Raw genomic sequence first — 16,137 nt, 5'->3', positions numbered from 1 at the left:
ACGCTAAACAACATAAATCCCAATTAGCAACATAGCACTACATCTCCTCCTCCCTATAGCTAGCCACATAAGAAATTAATGATACTAAATCTCTGCTTAGCATGCTTCTCCGCTTAGCATTCTAATAACAGAAGGGGCACATTTATGTTGATCACTACAACATGACTCATTATGTCTGTAACGTTAACTGTATAAAACACTTACTTTCATAAAGGACGCACACCATCCAGCACATGGAAACCGATATTTTAGGTTCTTGGCCACAAACTCAAAACGTGTCTCTCTGACGCCCTGTTCTAGAATCTTTGCTCTGAAGGCTGTGTTGCTAAGGCAACATCAAATAAACAAAATGATAGTCTTTCAGTATTAAATGTGTACGTGTGATTCCGAATGGATGTGTGTGGTTTGCAATTAGAATAAACAAGAAATAACATTTCCAATAATTTCCCATGATAAATTACATAATATTTGCACCTTCCTTACTTGGGAATCTCACACCGTATTTCAAGTAGGCTACACTAGTGAAATGTAATACAACGTTGCCACCTAGCGTTCAGATAGTTCTAGGCTATTTAACATTAACGTGACATTGATTGTTTATTCTTTCGTCAACTCCATGCTTTTAGGAAAACAATCTTTTTATCATAGTACCCTCTTCAATGAGCGATTACCAGCTCGTTTTTGTAACAGAGATAGCTGTTTATTATCCCTAGGTTTACAGAAACACCTATTCATATTAATACGTAGCCTATGGAGTGCTGCGGACCACTGTTCATTACATGGCCCAGAATGCCTTGCATGTCTTTACAACAAAACAACACAGTAAAACCTAAATGCCCGTAAACATATGCATTTGCATACTTGTAACATTTTTAATAATACTCTCCCATCATGATATGTAACAATAATGAAAAATTTAATTTGAATACCGTCAATGTGAAAACAACTCTATTATGTAAGCTATATATAGCTACTGTTCTCCTTGCTATTTCAGTTCGTAAGTCCATACTATCCCATGGCAGAGCAAGGATTTCATGATTGGGCAAGGTTGCCTGGAGACATTGTGTCTGCTCTGAGACATTGTGCATACATGGAAGGCATTGTGATAGAAGGTGAATGGTGAAAAGGTGAATGGTGTGAGTTACCAAATACCCGTGGGTGGTTTGCCAAATGATGGAAACTTTTGGAATATTTCTTTTTTTTTTTTGCCTATGCACCCTCACACTGGAGTCCCCAGTTCATATACAAAATTTGGTATCGATATGTGACAGTGTTCCTGAGATATGGACGACTTCCTGTTTCGGAGCTTCGCCGCCGATTTCGTTTGGCTGTGACGGGCAAACGCTTTCGAAAATCAAAAATCCTTCCGCTAACATTTGTGAGGCTTGGTCCAAGGATAATGTACGTCAAGTTTCGTGGCGTTCGGACCAAATTTGTGACCTGTGAAAATTTAGTTTCGCTTTCTGTTCAATCCAATATGGCGGACGAACGGCACGCCCACCTGACGTCATCTTCGCGACCAACTTACACTGGTACTGACCGGACATTTTAAAGTTGGAACGGTGTCTCTGTCTCAAAGGGCCTAGGCGCTAGGGCTGACAAAAAATTAGGGAGACGGGAAAAATAATAATAAAACTTAAGAAGAACAATAAGTGTGCTGCTTTGCAAGCACACTTAACTATAACCATAGCTAGTGTTTCTCGACTGCTGATCCCGCTGAACGTCCCACTCTTAGGCAATAGGTTTGTGATTGGTTTACGGCTGCAGCGCAGTTAGCTTTGACTTGATGTCAACGACAGCTGATAGAGAATTGCACATGATCAAGAACACACACACACACACAAAACGCAGGCACACCTCTCTGGGGAGACGTTTTGGTAGAGCTATTGCACACTTGGTGATCGATTTAGGATGAAAATGAAGATCAACACTTTAATTTCAGCTGAACTTTTTAATTATATCTACTCAGTCAGCTGATCAGTTCAACCTTTCATCATGGACATGGAGCAATTGGAGGACTCTGCCCTGGAAAGGTAAGAATCTGCATACATCTCTTGAGGCCATATCATACATGTTGAATGTGTAACGGTGATTTATTGAACAGTTAAACATGTCTCTGGTTCATTATTGTTCCTTTCCTTTGTCTTGTGTTATGGTTCAGTTCGGAGGAAGAGCTCTCGGAGGATGTGTCTGAGTCTGGAAGTGACTTTGAGGTTCAACTCAAATCTAAGAAGAGGATGAAGCAGACAGTGGCCCATGGAACTTTGGTCTGCAGACACACACACACACACACACACACACACACACAGACACAGACATGCATACACACTTACTTGCTTGTTCACAAACCTTGATTATTCAGTGCCGTTGCACCAAAGCATATGTTGCAGCGAGCTGTCTGTAATGTTTGTGTTTTTACATTTCTATCTCTCCCCCCTCCCCCATTTCTCCAGCCACCCAAGAGACCCAGACGAAACGTGTCAGACCAGTCAAGCTCGAGCCTGACGCCTCCGGCTAGAAGTTCCTCCCCTGTGCAGAAGGGGCCCAGATGCACCAGCCGGCAGCAAAGAGGGAGGAATGGGGGAGAGCAGGAGGAGGGAGGGAAGGAGCACACCACTGCTGGGAGTCTGTATGAGGCCGTCAGTTCTGGCCGCTGTGCTCTGGCGGTAAGGGAGTGAGGGAGTATGTGTGTGTGAGTGAGAGAGAAAGAAAGAGAAATGGGAATAGAGAGAGAGAGAGAAAAAGGAGAGGTAGGAGTCGTGGAGGTAGGGAAACTGGAAGAGACATGGGACCGGAAAGGGTGGGGGTGTGTGGGGGGTCTTGGTCAGACATGTTGCAAGCCCACATAGATGACAGCATTTCAGGCCCAGATTCTTACTCTTTAGAATTGCTCTTAGAAATTGAATACTACCTCCCTCCCCCACCAACGCCACCATAATGTCAAAGTGAATAGTGGTGTGTGTGTGGGGGGGGGGGGGGGGGTCTTGGTCAGACATAGAAGAGAGATGAGAACTGACTGACGGACAGGGGAAGCGCGTCATTCATCCGATGGAGGGGCTAATGACAAGGAGATGGATGGAAGAAAAGCTAAATGGAGTAGAGGATGGAGGGTGGGGGGGTGTTGAAATGGTAATCCCTGACCTCGGTGCACCTCCCTCAGCGTGATGCTACAAAAAAAATGCATGACCTTGAGCGGTGCGTTTGTTTGCCTCATTGGCTGTCTTCTCACAGACGGTGGTCTCTGAATGGCTGGAGGACTACAAGCAGGACCGTGAGGCGGGTCTTCTAGAGCTCATCAACTTCCTAGTGCAGTGCTGTGGATGCAGAGGTGAGAGGTCATGACGGCAGGGGGGTGTGTGGCTGAGTGCATGTTGCGCTCAATTGGGGGATAATTGAGGTCAGAGGTCAAGGGAATGGTGTTTTGACTTGTCTTTAAGAGTCATTGATCGGCTCTGGGCCCCTGGTCAGGCCTGTGATGGCAGGACCCCCCAGCTTAAGGGAACTGGCAGACCAGAGAGCAAAAGCTGCAGCACTTATGCTCTGCATAAACAAATAAACCCACACTCTCACACAGACAAATGTTTACCTTCATGTAAGCTTATATATGTGTGAGTGAGTTTATGTTTTGTCCTCTACATGTGTCCTAGAAATTTGATATTTAGATAACAAAAGCCTCTCACATATTGAACAGTTGGAGATGGAATCAGAGGCCAGGGCTTGGCTGATTTAAATGAAATCTGTTTTTGTTTTTTTTACATACAGGTGTTGTTAGCAAAGAAATGCTGACCAGCATGCAGAATAGTGACATTATTTGTCAGCTGACCAAGGAGTTCAAAGAGGTTAGTGCTGTGTCCAGATGGTGTGTCGTAGGCCATCTCTGTGTTGAGCTGTAATAATCTTTCTCTCCCTGTCATTTCCATCTATGTGGATGGCTCAGAGTTTCCTTTGTCTCTCGGGACCTTCACTATGACCCACCCACACTCTCCCTATTCTCTTCTTTACAGTCCTTATCCTCTCCTCCTCCTCCTCCTCCTCCTCCTCCTCCTCCTTTATTTCCTGTCTCTCTCTTGTCTTCCCTTTCTGTCTGACTTTTTTTCTGTCTGTCTGCCTTGCTCTCTTTCCAGTTCAAATCAGCAAGCTTTGTTAGCATGGCTGTAGGATATACAATGCAAAACATCACACGGGTCATTAAGTGTACATTAAGTTTTTCTCTCTCTTGTTTCCTTCACTTTCTCCCTGCCATCTCTCCTCTCCCCTCCTCTCCTCCTCCTCCCTGCCTCCCCTCCTCTCCTCTCATCCCTGCCTCCTCCTCTCATCTTCACTTCTCTTCCCTCTTCTCTGCTCCTCTTCCCTCTTCTCCTCTTCTCCCTGCCTCCTCTCCACTCCTCTTCTCTCCTCTCCTCCCTGCCTCTTCTCCTCACCTCCTCTCCTCTCATCCCTGCCTCCTCCCCTCCTCTTCTCTCCTCTCCTCTCCTCTTCCCTCCTCTCCACTCCTCTTCTCTCCTCTCCTCCCTGCCTCTTCTCCTCACCTCCTCTCCTCTCGTCCCTGCCTCCTCCCCTCCTCTTCTCTCCTCTCCGCTCCTCTTCCCTCCTCTCCCCTTCTCTCCTCTCCTCCCTGCCTCCTCTCCTCTCTATGTCCAGGACTCTGCCGCCTACCCTCTGTCCTCGGTGGGCCCCCAGTGGCGGCGCTTCCGTGAGAGCCTGTGTGAGTTTGTGGCTCAGCTGGTGCGCCGCTGCCAGCACAGCCTGCTCTACGACGACTTCCTGTTCAGCACCCTGGTGCCACTGCTCACCGGCCTGGCTGACTCTCAGGTGCGCGCCTTCCGGCACACCAGCACCTTCATCGGTGAGTGATGTCCTGCTCTCTGTGTTCCGTCCTGCTCTCTGTGTTCAAAGACTGCTTTGGCAACGCCAGTTCCCGATTTGTTATGCCAATGGAGCACTTTTGAATTTTAATTTGAGTTCTCCAAGGCACATAAGACTCATTGTCAGGGAAGGAGGAAAATCATCATGCAAAAGGATTACTTTATGATGGATTGTGGGGGATACTTGTCTGAAGTTCCACAGAATAAACTATTATGTACTAAAATGTTCAGAGAGCATATTTGAAAAGGTTTTAGATAACGTAAAACTAAAAAGTTCACTTTATATCTCCCACTTACTTTACAATCTTAAATGAAAATATATCCACACAAAGATGATTTATAGTGCCGTAAACCAATTGGTGGATTTGGTGTGAAAATGACTGATGCTCCAGTGTTCTTCTAATTGATGAGTCATTGATTGTGAATCAGCCTGAAGCAGAGAGGCGACGATGCGGTGCCCTTCACTGTGTGGTAATCGGATCAGTGGCTTTAGTTACAGAGCCTCTCCCCTGTGAGTTCTAACCCGTCCCTAATGCAGCCGCTGCAGGGGTGACTGCTGAGAGGTTATTTGTGAGTCATCTATTTTCACTCAATATTATCAGGACCAGCACTCAGAAAGACCCATAATGTCCACTCACCACTCATCATGACTTGGTTTAGGCTGATTGATGAGTTCCGGTGTATGCATGCTTGTATGACGGTGTGTGTGTGTGTGTGTGTGTGTGTGTGTGTGTTTTGTAGCTATGAAGCTGATGAGTGCGGTGGTGGAGGTTGCGGTGAGTGTGTTTGCACAGATCCAGGTGACCAATCGGCGCTGTGAGCTGGAGAAGAACAAAACCTCCGAACACAGAGCCACTCAGAAACTAGAGGAGCTGGAACAGTCTTACAGCGAGGTCTCTCTCTCTCCCTCTCCCTCTCTCTCTCTCTCTCACACACACACACACACACACACACAGACCATACACACAGAAACTCTCACTCAGTGATACCCAAGTGCCCGTAACCTATAAATACATATAAACAGTGCACAAGAGGTGTGCCCCACCCCACTAGAGCAACAATATCCACACACACACACACACTCACACAGCTGTATACAACACGCACACACCTACACACTCAACCCACATAAATATATATGTGGATCAGATATGCTGCAGAAATTTGTTTTACCATTTGTGAATGTATAAAATGTTTTGTTCTTTGTTAAAGAGGGTGGTAGGCTGTAAGACTAATGGGTTGCTATCTGAATTTTGCATTTTGAAGTGTCCCTGAAGTGTCTCCCTTTGTGTGTGTGTGTGTGTGTGTGTGTGTGTGTGTGTGTGTTGTGTACATCCACACAGCTCATGGAGCACCAGACGGAGCTGTGTTCCATCATGAACGCCATCTTTAAGGGTGTGTTTGTGCACCGCTACCGGGACCGTGTACCGGAGATACGGGCCGTCTGCATGGAGGAGCTGGGTGGCTGGGTCCTGACCAACTCCTCCGTCTTCCTCAACGATGGCTACCTCAAGTACCTCGGCTGGATGCTGCACGACAAGGTTCCTCCTTTCCTGTAGGCGCTATTGACACATAGTTTAGTTCTAGCCTTAGGGTGGGCACATAATAAAATCTCAGACCTCAAAAAAGGACAGCGGCAGATCCTCGATAACTGCAGATCCTCGTTCCTGTCACATAATATTCACCAAAGTCAAACCAAATTCCATCGTCTGCGTGCTGAGCCGGATATGGATGATCATGTCGTAGAATTGATATAAAATGTTGAAGTACATCAAAAAGGTACTTTTTATTTGATGTGAGTGAGCACACACACACACACACACACACACACACACACAGAGACAGAAGGACTCAATTAAAATACCCTCTTCAACCCTACACAACACAGCACTGTTAGTTGAGCTTCACTGTTTGTTGCACAAGGAGGAAGACATGAGACATAAAAAGACATAAAAAGATGTGATAAGATAAAATACCATTGGGACAGAGTTGCGAGCTGCATGATTAATGACAGCCTTTGTGATTAGCTAATTGCAATGAACATCCAATCTACTTAATTTAAGTCAAATGTGAATGAAATTGCTGCTCTGCCATTTTGAATTATCGGACTGATCAGTTGTAGTGAAAAGTCAGAGTGGGGATGTCCTGGGATATCTACCACTCTGGAATGCCTTTCATCCAATCAGAAATCACAGTTTGACCAAACCTAACGGCTGTATAATAGGAGATGACTAATCTCTCGTAAATAAATAGTTTGGCAGTACCGGCATGAACTGAATTTTGAGTTAAAATCGTTGTTGCTGGATTAAGGTTTGTGAGGTGTCATTCCACCTCTTGTAGGTGTGTATTTCATACGGAAGACTATAATTGATCCCTGTAAGCCCCATAAGCTCTTTGGTTGCCTGGGGCTTCCTTACTGCACTGGCTCTATAAGTAAAGTAGAAATATTGATCAATGAAAATATCCTTTGGCAGACGCATGGGCATTAAAAGAAGATTGTCTACAAACAGGCAGACACTTTCAGCTGTTCATTTTGGAGAGCGCATAAATCGGATACTTTTGGTTTAAAAAAATAATATTTTTTACGTATTGCATACCAGCATGTGAACTAATAGCAAGGAAATTTAATAATGAAGTCCTTTTTTTCCCTACAAAATCCATATTTATGAATTCTCCGTCTCCATCTGTCTCCTCGTCAGCAACCCGTAGTGCGCCTGCGCTGCGTGAAAGCGCTGCAGAGGCTGCATGAGGAGAAGGAGTTTATTGGCCGCCTGGAGCTCTTCACCAGCAGATTCAAGGTAGCCCCAAACCCAGCCGTCGACCCCTGACCTGCACTATGCGCTCTGTTTATGATACGGCCTCTATGGGTTGGTCTCACAACTTTGTGTGTGTGTGTGTGTGTGTAGGAGAGGATGCTGAACATGGCGTTGGACAAAGACGCCGAGGTGGCGGTGGAGGCAGTCAAGCTGCTTCTACTCATCCATAAGTGAGTGTGTGTGTGTGTGTGTGTGTGTGAGTGTGTGTCTGTCTGTGTGTATGCTTTTATGTGTGTGGGAGAGCACGAGTGCACATTTGTGAAGATTGCACACTTGTGCGTCATTCTGTTCATTTCTGCATTTCTGTGATTGTGTTGTGAACGCTTGAGCACTGAATACCCTACTGAAGGTCACTGAAATGCCAGCAATCTACATCTACAAGGATTTCCCCCCCTCACACAGCATATTTTATGGTTGAGTGACTTTGCTATTAACTTCCTGTATCCAACGTGTGTGTGTGTGTGTGTGTGTGTGTGTGTGTATGTGTGTGTACTGTATGTGTTCACACTTGCACTTGTGTGTGTGCGTGTGTTGCTATAGGAACTCGGAGGACGGTCTGTCGGACGAGGAGTGCACTCAGGTGTTCCCGCTAGTGTTCGCTATTCACAGAGGTTTGGCTTCTGCAGCCGGCAGCTTCCTCTACCACATGTAAGTTCAGCATCTGCAGCTTCCTACAGCTTATCAAAGCTTATCCTTTGTCATATGTCAGCTCAACTTCACTGCCCGTGTGTGTGTGTGTGTGTGTGTGTGTGTGTACACACACGCTGATCCTGTTTGTCCAGTCTCTGCACTGAGGTGGATAAGATCATTGAAGAAATTGGGACAGAGAAGCGCCATGAGACCTTTCTCAACCTGCTCATCAACTTCTTCATTCAGAGCAAGGTACCCCCGTCATCCCGTCACGTCTTATCATTCAAAGCAAGGTACCCCCATTTTCCCAATACGTCTTATCATTCAGAGCAAGGTACCCCCGTTATGGGAAACGAAGGGTTGCCGGTTCGATCCCAGACCAGTAGGAAAAATGTGTGCGAGGGAAGTGGTTGAGCACTGCTGATGGATGAGATATGTAGCTCACTATGTAGCTCACTCTCCACCTACTCGGAATTCCACTCCAGTTCAGGGCCAAGTGTGTGACATAGTCGATTAGGACGGTGATGTAATAGGGTCAGGGTTCCCATGGGTCATGGAATTTGGGAATATCATATTCTGGAATATCATGGAATTTTGGGAATTTTATCATTTTTGGTGCAAAGTCATGGAAAATCAGGGAATTTTGTTGCAGCAGTTTAAAACTTACTTGCCAAAATATATCAATACAAATATATGTCCAGTCAAAATTGGCGCTTAAAATTGCCTGTCTCAGAATATATAGAAGAGGTCCAGGGCAATTCCGCGCAAAACTGTCACATCCATATTTAGTTGGCGTTACTGACGTGACAGTTTTGCGTGGTATTGCCCCCGTATCGTTATATAAAGCTCTGTTCTCGCTGTCTAGCTTTCTCCTCTTTGAGCAATCGATGATTTGAAAATAAGTCAAGTCAAGTCAAGTCAAGTCAAGTTTATTTATATAGCACATTTCATACACAGAGGTCATTCAATGTGCTTTACATAAACAAAACCAAACGATAATAACAAATAAAAGCATAGAAGGGCAATATAGTCAAAGAATAGTTAAAAGGTAAAGATCATAATAAAAAGAAAACATAAAACACAAGGTAAAATCATTTAAAAATAAAGAATAATTAGTAAGCAAAAACAAAGGCAAAAGTAGTAAAAAAAGTAATAAAAGACAAAGTAGAATAATTATCGAGGCAGATTCAGAATTTGTAACTCGGCACAGTTAGCAGAAAGCGTCTGAGAACAGTTTGGTCTTAAGTCTAGATTTAAAACTGGCTACAGTTGGGGCCTTTTTAATGTCATCCGAAAGTTGGTTCCACAGCTGAGCCGCATAGCAGCTAAAAGCTGCTTCACCATGTTTAGTTCTAACTGTAGGTTTTACTAGCAGGTTTTTCACCTGGGACCTGAGAGGACGAGAAGGTGTGTACTGCTGAAGCATGTCTGACAAGTATTTAGGTCCTGCTCCATTTACTGATTTATAAACAAGCAATAGTGCTTTAAAGTCAATTCTGTGACTTACTGGAAGCCAGTGCAAGGACTTAAGAATTGGAGTAATGTGGTCAGTTCTTTTAGTTTTTGTTAGAGTCCTAGCTGCTGCATTTTGTATCACCTGAAGCTGTTTAATAGTCTTTTTAGGAAGGCCTGTGAACAGTCCATTGCAGTAACCAACCCTGCTGGAGATAAATGCATGAATGAGTTTTTCTAAGTCATGTTTTGACATCAGCCCTCTGAGTTTGACAATATTTTTGAGGTGGTAAAAAGCTGATTTAGTTATCGCTTTCATGTGGCTGTTGAAATTTAGATCACTGTCAATTAATACACCAAGGTTTTTAACAGTATCCTTTGCCTTCAACCCTTTTGTGTCAAGGAGAGTGACAACCCTAAGTCTTTCCTCATTTTTACCAAATATAATTACTTCAGTTTTTTCTTTGTTCAGCTGAATAAAATTTTGAGACATCCAGGTGTTGATTTGTTCTATACACTGACACATAGATTCAAGAGGACCATAGTTGTTTGGTGATAGAGCTAAGTAAATTTGTGTGTCATCTGCATAGCTATGATATGAAATCAAATTATTTTGAATGATTTGTCCAAGTGGGAGCATATAGAGGTTGAATAATAGTGGCCCCAAGATCGACCCCTGGGGAACACCACAGGTCAAGGACGTTGGTGTTGAGGTACAGTTTCCGATGGCAACAAAGAAGCTCCTTTCTTGTAGATATGATTTTAGCCAGCTGATAACTATGCCTGTAAATCCAACCCAGTGTTCTAGTCTGTGTAGTAAAATATTGTGATCAACAGTGTCAAATGCTGCACTAAGGTCCAGTAGCACTAGGACTGATGTTTTACCTGAATCTGTGTTGAGGCGTATGTCATTGGAAACTTTAATGAGAGCTGTTTCAGTGCTGTGATTTGCCCGAAAACCAGACTGAAAGTAATCAAAATACCCATTTGATGTTAGGAAGGTGGTTAATTGATTAAAGACTACTTTTTCAATAATTTTGCCAATAAAAGGTAGATTGGATATGGGCCTGTAATTGTTTAGCATGGAGGCATCCAGGTTATTCTTCTTGAGAAGTGGCTTTACTTTTGACTTAGGAAAAGTGCCAGACAGCAATGATACATTTACAATTTGAAGGACATCCGCCGCTATGAGGTGAAAAACAGTTTTGAAGAAATTGGTAGGCAGAGTGTCTAAGACACATGTGGAAGGGCTGAGATTCTGTACCGTTTTTTCAAGTGTTTCGTAGTCTATCAAGCTGAACTCTGACATCAAGTTTAGTTTCCCTCTGTTTGTTGCTGGAAGTTCAGGTTGTTGAATTTGTAATTGAGCAGATATGTTGAGTCTGATTTTGTCAATTTTACCTTTAAAAAAAGATGAAAACTCATTGCATTTATTAGTTGAGAGAAGTTCAGGCGCTAATTGTGAGGGGGGATTTGTTAACTTATCAACAGTTGAAAATAGAATACGAGTGTTATTTGAACTTCTATTGATAATGTTAGAAAAGAAAGACTGTCTTGCTTTGCATATTTCAGAGTTATATGTGCGGAGCATCTCTTTATGGATTTCATAGTGGATCTGAAGTTTGTATTTACGCCATTTTCTTTCAGTCTTCCTACACTCTCTTTTTAGAAGTTTAACTGCTGGATTTTGCCTCCATGGTGCTTTCTGTTTGTCCTTAACTTTCTTGAATTGTAATGGAGCAATGTCATCCATAATGTTTGCCATTTTTGCATTAAAGTGATCAAATAAGTCTTCAGAGTCTGACAGTTGACTTGACTTTAGTGAAAGTGCTTGCTCAAAGAGAGCACTTGTCTGATAATTTATGATTCTCCTTTTTACCATCATAGCTGTGTTTTGAGTGTGTGGGGACATAGACACATCAAAGAACACGCAAAAATGATCAGATAAGGCCAGGTCTTTAACAGCTGTAGAGACATCGAGACCCTTTGTGATAACAAGGTCGAGGGTATGGCCGAGAGAGTGTGTTGGCCCCTGTACATGCTGTGTTAGGGAGAAAGTATCGATTAGTGCAATGAATTCCTTGGCATAATTGTTTTCAGGATTATCCACATGCAAGTTTAGATCCCCTGATATAATAAGACAGTCATACTCTATGCAAACAACTGATAGCAGTTCACCTAGCTCTTCAAGAAAAACTTTAGCTGAATGTTTTGGAGGCCTGTAAATTGTCAGTAATAAAATCTGAGGAGAAGACTTAATGCATGCACACAGATATTCAAATGAAGTAAAGTCACCGAATGACGACTGATTGCACTGAAAAGACGTCTTGAAAATTGTGGCTATCCCCCCACCTCTTTTATTTGCTCTGGTAGCACTCAAAAAACTGAAGTTTGGGGGAGCTGATTCGATGAGAGTAGCAGCACTGTTTGCTTGATCTAACCATGTCTCAGTTAAAAGTAAAAAATCAAGGTTGTGTGTGCAAATTAGATCATGAATTAAGAATGATTTGTTTGAAAGAGATCTGATATTTAGGAGTGCTAGTTTTGTTAGTTTAAGTGTTGGGGAAATATGATCCATGGGGGAAATCTGAGGTTGATGTGGTACGGGTAGGAGATTGGACTGGTTTACCCTATAAGCTCGATGCATTTGTGTTCTATTTCTTGTCAATACAGGAATAGAGAATGTCATGGGCTTACTGGGTCCCGGCATGTTCTCATAACTACTGTCAGTACCATTTATATTGCAGGGACCCTGAGAATATCATGCAATACAGTCATCATATAATTGTCCCCTGCTGCTGCCATCTGTATTTTCCACTGCACATTCCATGCTATATGCCGGCTGAGAAAATGAACTAAGAGGTTGCTGCTGCTTAAGAGATCCTTCTAAACGGGGAGGGGGAGGGCGAGGGGGTGGAGGTGCCCTTCGCTTCTTTGGTGCTAATGATCTTGGGCTAGTAAAACTCTGCATGGCTACTGGTAGCAGTCTCTCCATTGTTGCAGGGAACATCATGTGCTTGGGTGGGGATGGTGATGGGTATTCAGGGGATCCTGTGGAGTTTGAGTGGGTGGTGGGATGAAGGGGTGGGGATGGGGATGGGAGATTAGGGGGGTTTGTGTGGCCTGGGGAGTTTGATTGGGTGGGGACGTGATTGGGTGTGGGTGGTGATGGGAAATCAAGGAGGTTGGGGTTGAAAATTGATCCAGAGTCTCCATCTGCCTGCTGAGGTTCTGGGAAGTTTGTTGCAGACGCTCCGCTTTCAGCATGTATTCCAGTAGTGTATTCCATGTTGTTGTGTCTTTGTGGTGACAAGGAGACGACGGAGGTGGGGAGGGGTATTGGTACTGGTGTTACAACATGACCCTTCCTTTCTGATATCCTCTCAGCAGCTTTGATAGGTGCTATCTCCTCATGCTCATCACATCCATTTGTTTGCTGAGATTCCAGGGAGTTTGACGCCAGTGATTGACTTTGAGTCATTTTAGCAGCACCCATCTTATCTTGTCCAGTGGACATGGCTTGGCATTGTTGAGCTGGTTGTTTATGTTTCTCCAAGGTCTGCATTTCAGTGGAGGCTAGCGGGTGGTTATCAGAGGGCCCCACAGCAGGGGAGGTTGGGCATATCTCTGTTTCAGCCTGTGCAGAGTGTTTTGGTTTAGCTGAGTTACTCACTTATCGTTAACTTAGATATCCATCTGATTGTTTCTCGTCCTGTCTCCTCTCCTCGCTCGTTTCAGGCTATCAGTCTCTTCTCCATAGTAGGCTACTTTACTCACTGACTCGACTTTATCAGAATTCACAGATTTCACTGGCTGAGTAGCAGCAAGCGAAATGATGGTTCCTGAAGCTCCTGAAGTAAATGCTGTTATCCTAACCAACGAAACATTTAGCGCAGCTTTGAAATCTTACGTGAAAATCTAAATTAGGCTATTACGGTCTGGGTCCGGATAGGATCACGTCACGGTCCGGACTCGGACCGCGGTCCGCCATTTGGTGATGGCTGCTGTAGGGTGATGGTGTAAGAAATAGAGTGGTGTTTGAGTTATTAGGATGTTAGGCAACTGGAATGTCTAGAATAATAGGATATTGAATTGATAACATAACAATGCATTGCACATATAAATCTACCTTTTATTATATGTCTAAATTAACATGGCTTCATGCTTTTGCATTAATTCATTGTTTATGTCTCTCTCTCTCTCTCTCGTTCTAACCTCCCTCTCTCTCTCCATCCCCCCCACCCCCAGTACCATGAGCATGGGGAGTACATGTTGGACAGCCTGTGGGACGTGGCTGGGACCGAGCTGAGGGACTGGGAGACCATGACATCTCTGCTGCTGCAGGAGAGAGACGGAGAGGATGGTGAGAATGCAGAGACAACCACCCAAAACACCCACTCATCCCCTCATGTATAGAACCTCACTGCTCCCCTCATGTATAGAACCTCACTGCTCCCCTCATGTATAGAACCTCACCGCTCCTCTCATGTATAGAACCTCACCACTCCTCTCATGTATAGAACCTCACCGCTCCCCTCATGTATAGAACCTCACTGCTCCCCTCATTGGTAGTACAGGTAGTCCAGTTTAGAAATCCATGTGACAACTTATTGGCTGTCCAGTTGTGTTGGTGTAAGTGTAGTATTGTGATATAATGAGTGTTTATGTTTGTGCGTGCGTGCGTGCGTGTGTGTGTGTGTGTGTGTGTGTATGTGTGCGTCAGCCCTGGGGGACGATGAGGAGGCTGCCCTGATTGAGCTGATGATATGCGCGGTCAGACAGGCAGCGGAGGCTACCCCACCTGTGAGCCGAACTCATGGGAAAAAGGTGAGAGGGAGAAAAGAAACAGCAAAGAGAAAAGGCAGAAAGACTGTACAAAAAGAAAGACTGGGGGAGAGATGCTACACACACACACACACACACACACACACCATTATGTACGCTGGGATTGCGCAGTATGTGTTTCTCCCTTGAGACCTAAGGCACATTTAGCTTTATAAGATAAGCAAGTTAAGACGTCAGAGTTAGCTATCGTATATTAGCATAACATTGGTAGCCATTTGATAATATTGTCAAACAGAGTTGTCAAGCAGCAGGCGTAGTCGTATACAGTAACAGGACTGGGGGTAGCTGTCCACATCAGAGATGAGGCCGATGGAGTAGAGATGCATGCAACATAGAGATATAGAGATATAGAGGATATAGAGAGCTTTTTGTATCCATTATAATACAGTATATCTGAATAGGATACATTTTTATGCGCATGGACTGTTTGTGTCTGTATTTTCCAGAACCTCACTATGAAAGATAAGAAGATTCAAACCCAGGATAGAAGACGCATCACCACCCATTTCACACCTCTTCTCCCACAGCTGCTGTCAAAGGTACACACCTTTGACATACACGTCTTCCAATCACTCACTCATTTTTATCACCTGAAACTTATAATGGTGGCTGTTGGACTCTTACTGTGTGTCTTCTGTGCCCGGGTCATACACACTCCTGCACAGTACTCAGCAGACGTGGGGAAAGTGAAGTGTCTGCTGCGAGCTCCACTCTACTTTGACCTGAGCACCTACAGCAGCAATGGCCACTCAGAGAAGGTAAGACGCATGCACGCACACACACACTCACTCACACACACGCACACACTCACACACACACTCACTTTCAGGGCACGACCAAACACATTCTCTTCTAATGTATGTGGTATGTATTGTATATATTTGGCATTTGCCATGTATTGTATGTACTGTATTTGGTATGTATTGTATATGTTGTATATATTTGGTATGTATTTAATATCTATTGTACCGGTATTTGGTATGTATTGTATATATTTGGTATGTATTGTATATATTTGGTATGTATTGTATGTATTTGTGATGGTTCTCCCTCCTGTCTCCCTTGTGCTCTGTCCCTCCCTCTGTCAGAGTGTGGATCGGCTGCTGAGTGTGGTGTGTGAGATCGTGGAGAAGCACACAGAGGAGAGTGTGTTGAGGGAGTGTGCACGCCTGGCCTCCGCGCTGTGCACTGAGGCCTACGCCCTCTCCACCCGCGCACACAGGGCCTTCAGCCAGATGCTGGACCAACAGGTGGAGCGCTTCTCCGCTGTGCACAGTGACTTGCTACAGGTACACGCGCACGCACGCACAGACACACACACACACACACACACACACACACACACACACACACACACACACACACACACACACACACACTCATGTACTCTTTATGTACGTATGTGCTGTCTACCCTGAAAGTCTATAGGACTTCATATGTTTGCATTAAATTATATTGCATTCATATTTTCTCATTATTCCTGCACCATTCTAGCTTGTGGTTGAGTGTCTCAGCTCATGTGTGTCTGC

General features: G+C 44.2%; 1 protein-coding gene across 1 annotated transcript in view; it reads left to right on the top strand.

Annotated features, from left to right (window-relative positions):
* Window positions 1–16,137, top strand: part of LOC121681671 (cohesin subunit SA-1) — a 31,866-nt gene that overhangs the window by 2,234 nt on the left and 13,495 nt on the right. Inside the window, exons 2-18 of the mRNA XM_042061541.1 lie at window positions 1,970–2,033; window positions 2,162–2,267; window positions 2,454–2,666; window positions 3,232–3,328; window positions 3,763–3,839; window positions 4,642–4,846; window positions 5,607–5,758; window positions 6,209–6,406; window positions 7,565–7,663; window positions 7,772–7,851; window positions 8,222–8,329; window positions 8,464–8,563; window positions 14,012–14,126; window positions 14,487–14,590; window positions 15,055–15,147; window positions 15,274–15,366; window positions 15,697–15,897. Of these exons, the coding sequence (XP_041917475.1) occupies window positions 1,996–2,033; window positions 2,162–2,267; window positions 2,454–2,666; window positions 3,232–3,328; window positions 3,763–3,839; window positions 4,642–4,846; window positions 5,607–5,758; window positions 6,209–6,406; window positions 7,565–7,663; window positions 7,772–7,851; window positions 8,222–8,329; window positions 8,464–8,563; window positions 14,012–14,126; window positions 14,487–14,590; window positions 15,055–15,147; window positions 15,274–15,366; window positions 15,697–15,897 (2,079 nt within the window). The 5' untranslated portion in view covers window positions 1,970–1,995. The remainder of the gene's footprint in view (window positions 1–1,969; window positions 2,034–2,161; window positions 2,268–2,453; window positions 2,667–3,231; window positions 3,329–3,762; window positions 3,840–4,641; window positions 4,847–5,606; window positions 5,759–6,208; window positions 6,407–7,564; window positions 7,664–7,771; window positions 7,852–8,221; window positions 8,330–8,463; window positions 8,564–14,011; window positions 14,127–14,486; window positions 14,591–15,054; window positions 15,148–15,273; window positions 15,367–15,696; window positions 15,898–16,137) is intronic.

Source organism: Alosa sapidissima, chromosome 14, assembly GCF_018492685.1.
Source record: "Alosa sapidissima isolate fAloSap1 chromosome 14, fAloSap1.pri, whole genome shotgun sequence".
Lineage (NCBI taxonomy): Eukaryota > Metazoa > Chordata > Actinopteri > Clupeiformes > Clupeidae > Alosa > Alosa sapidissima.
This window is presented reverse-complemented; position numbering and strand designations above follow the sequence as displayed.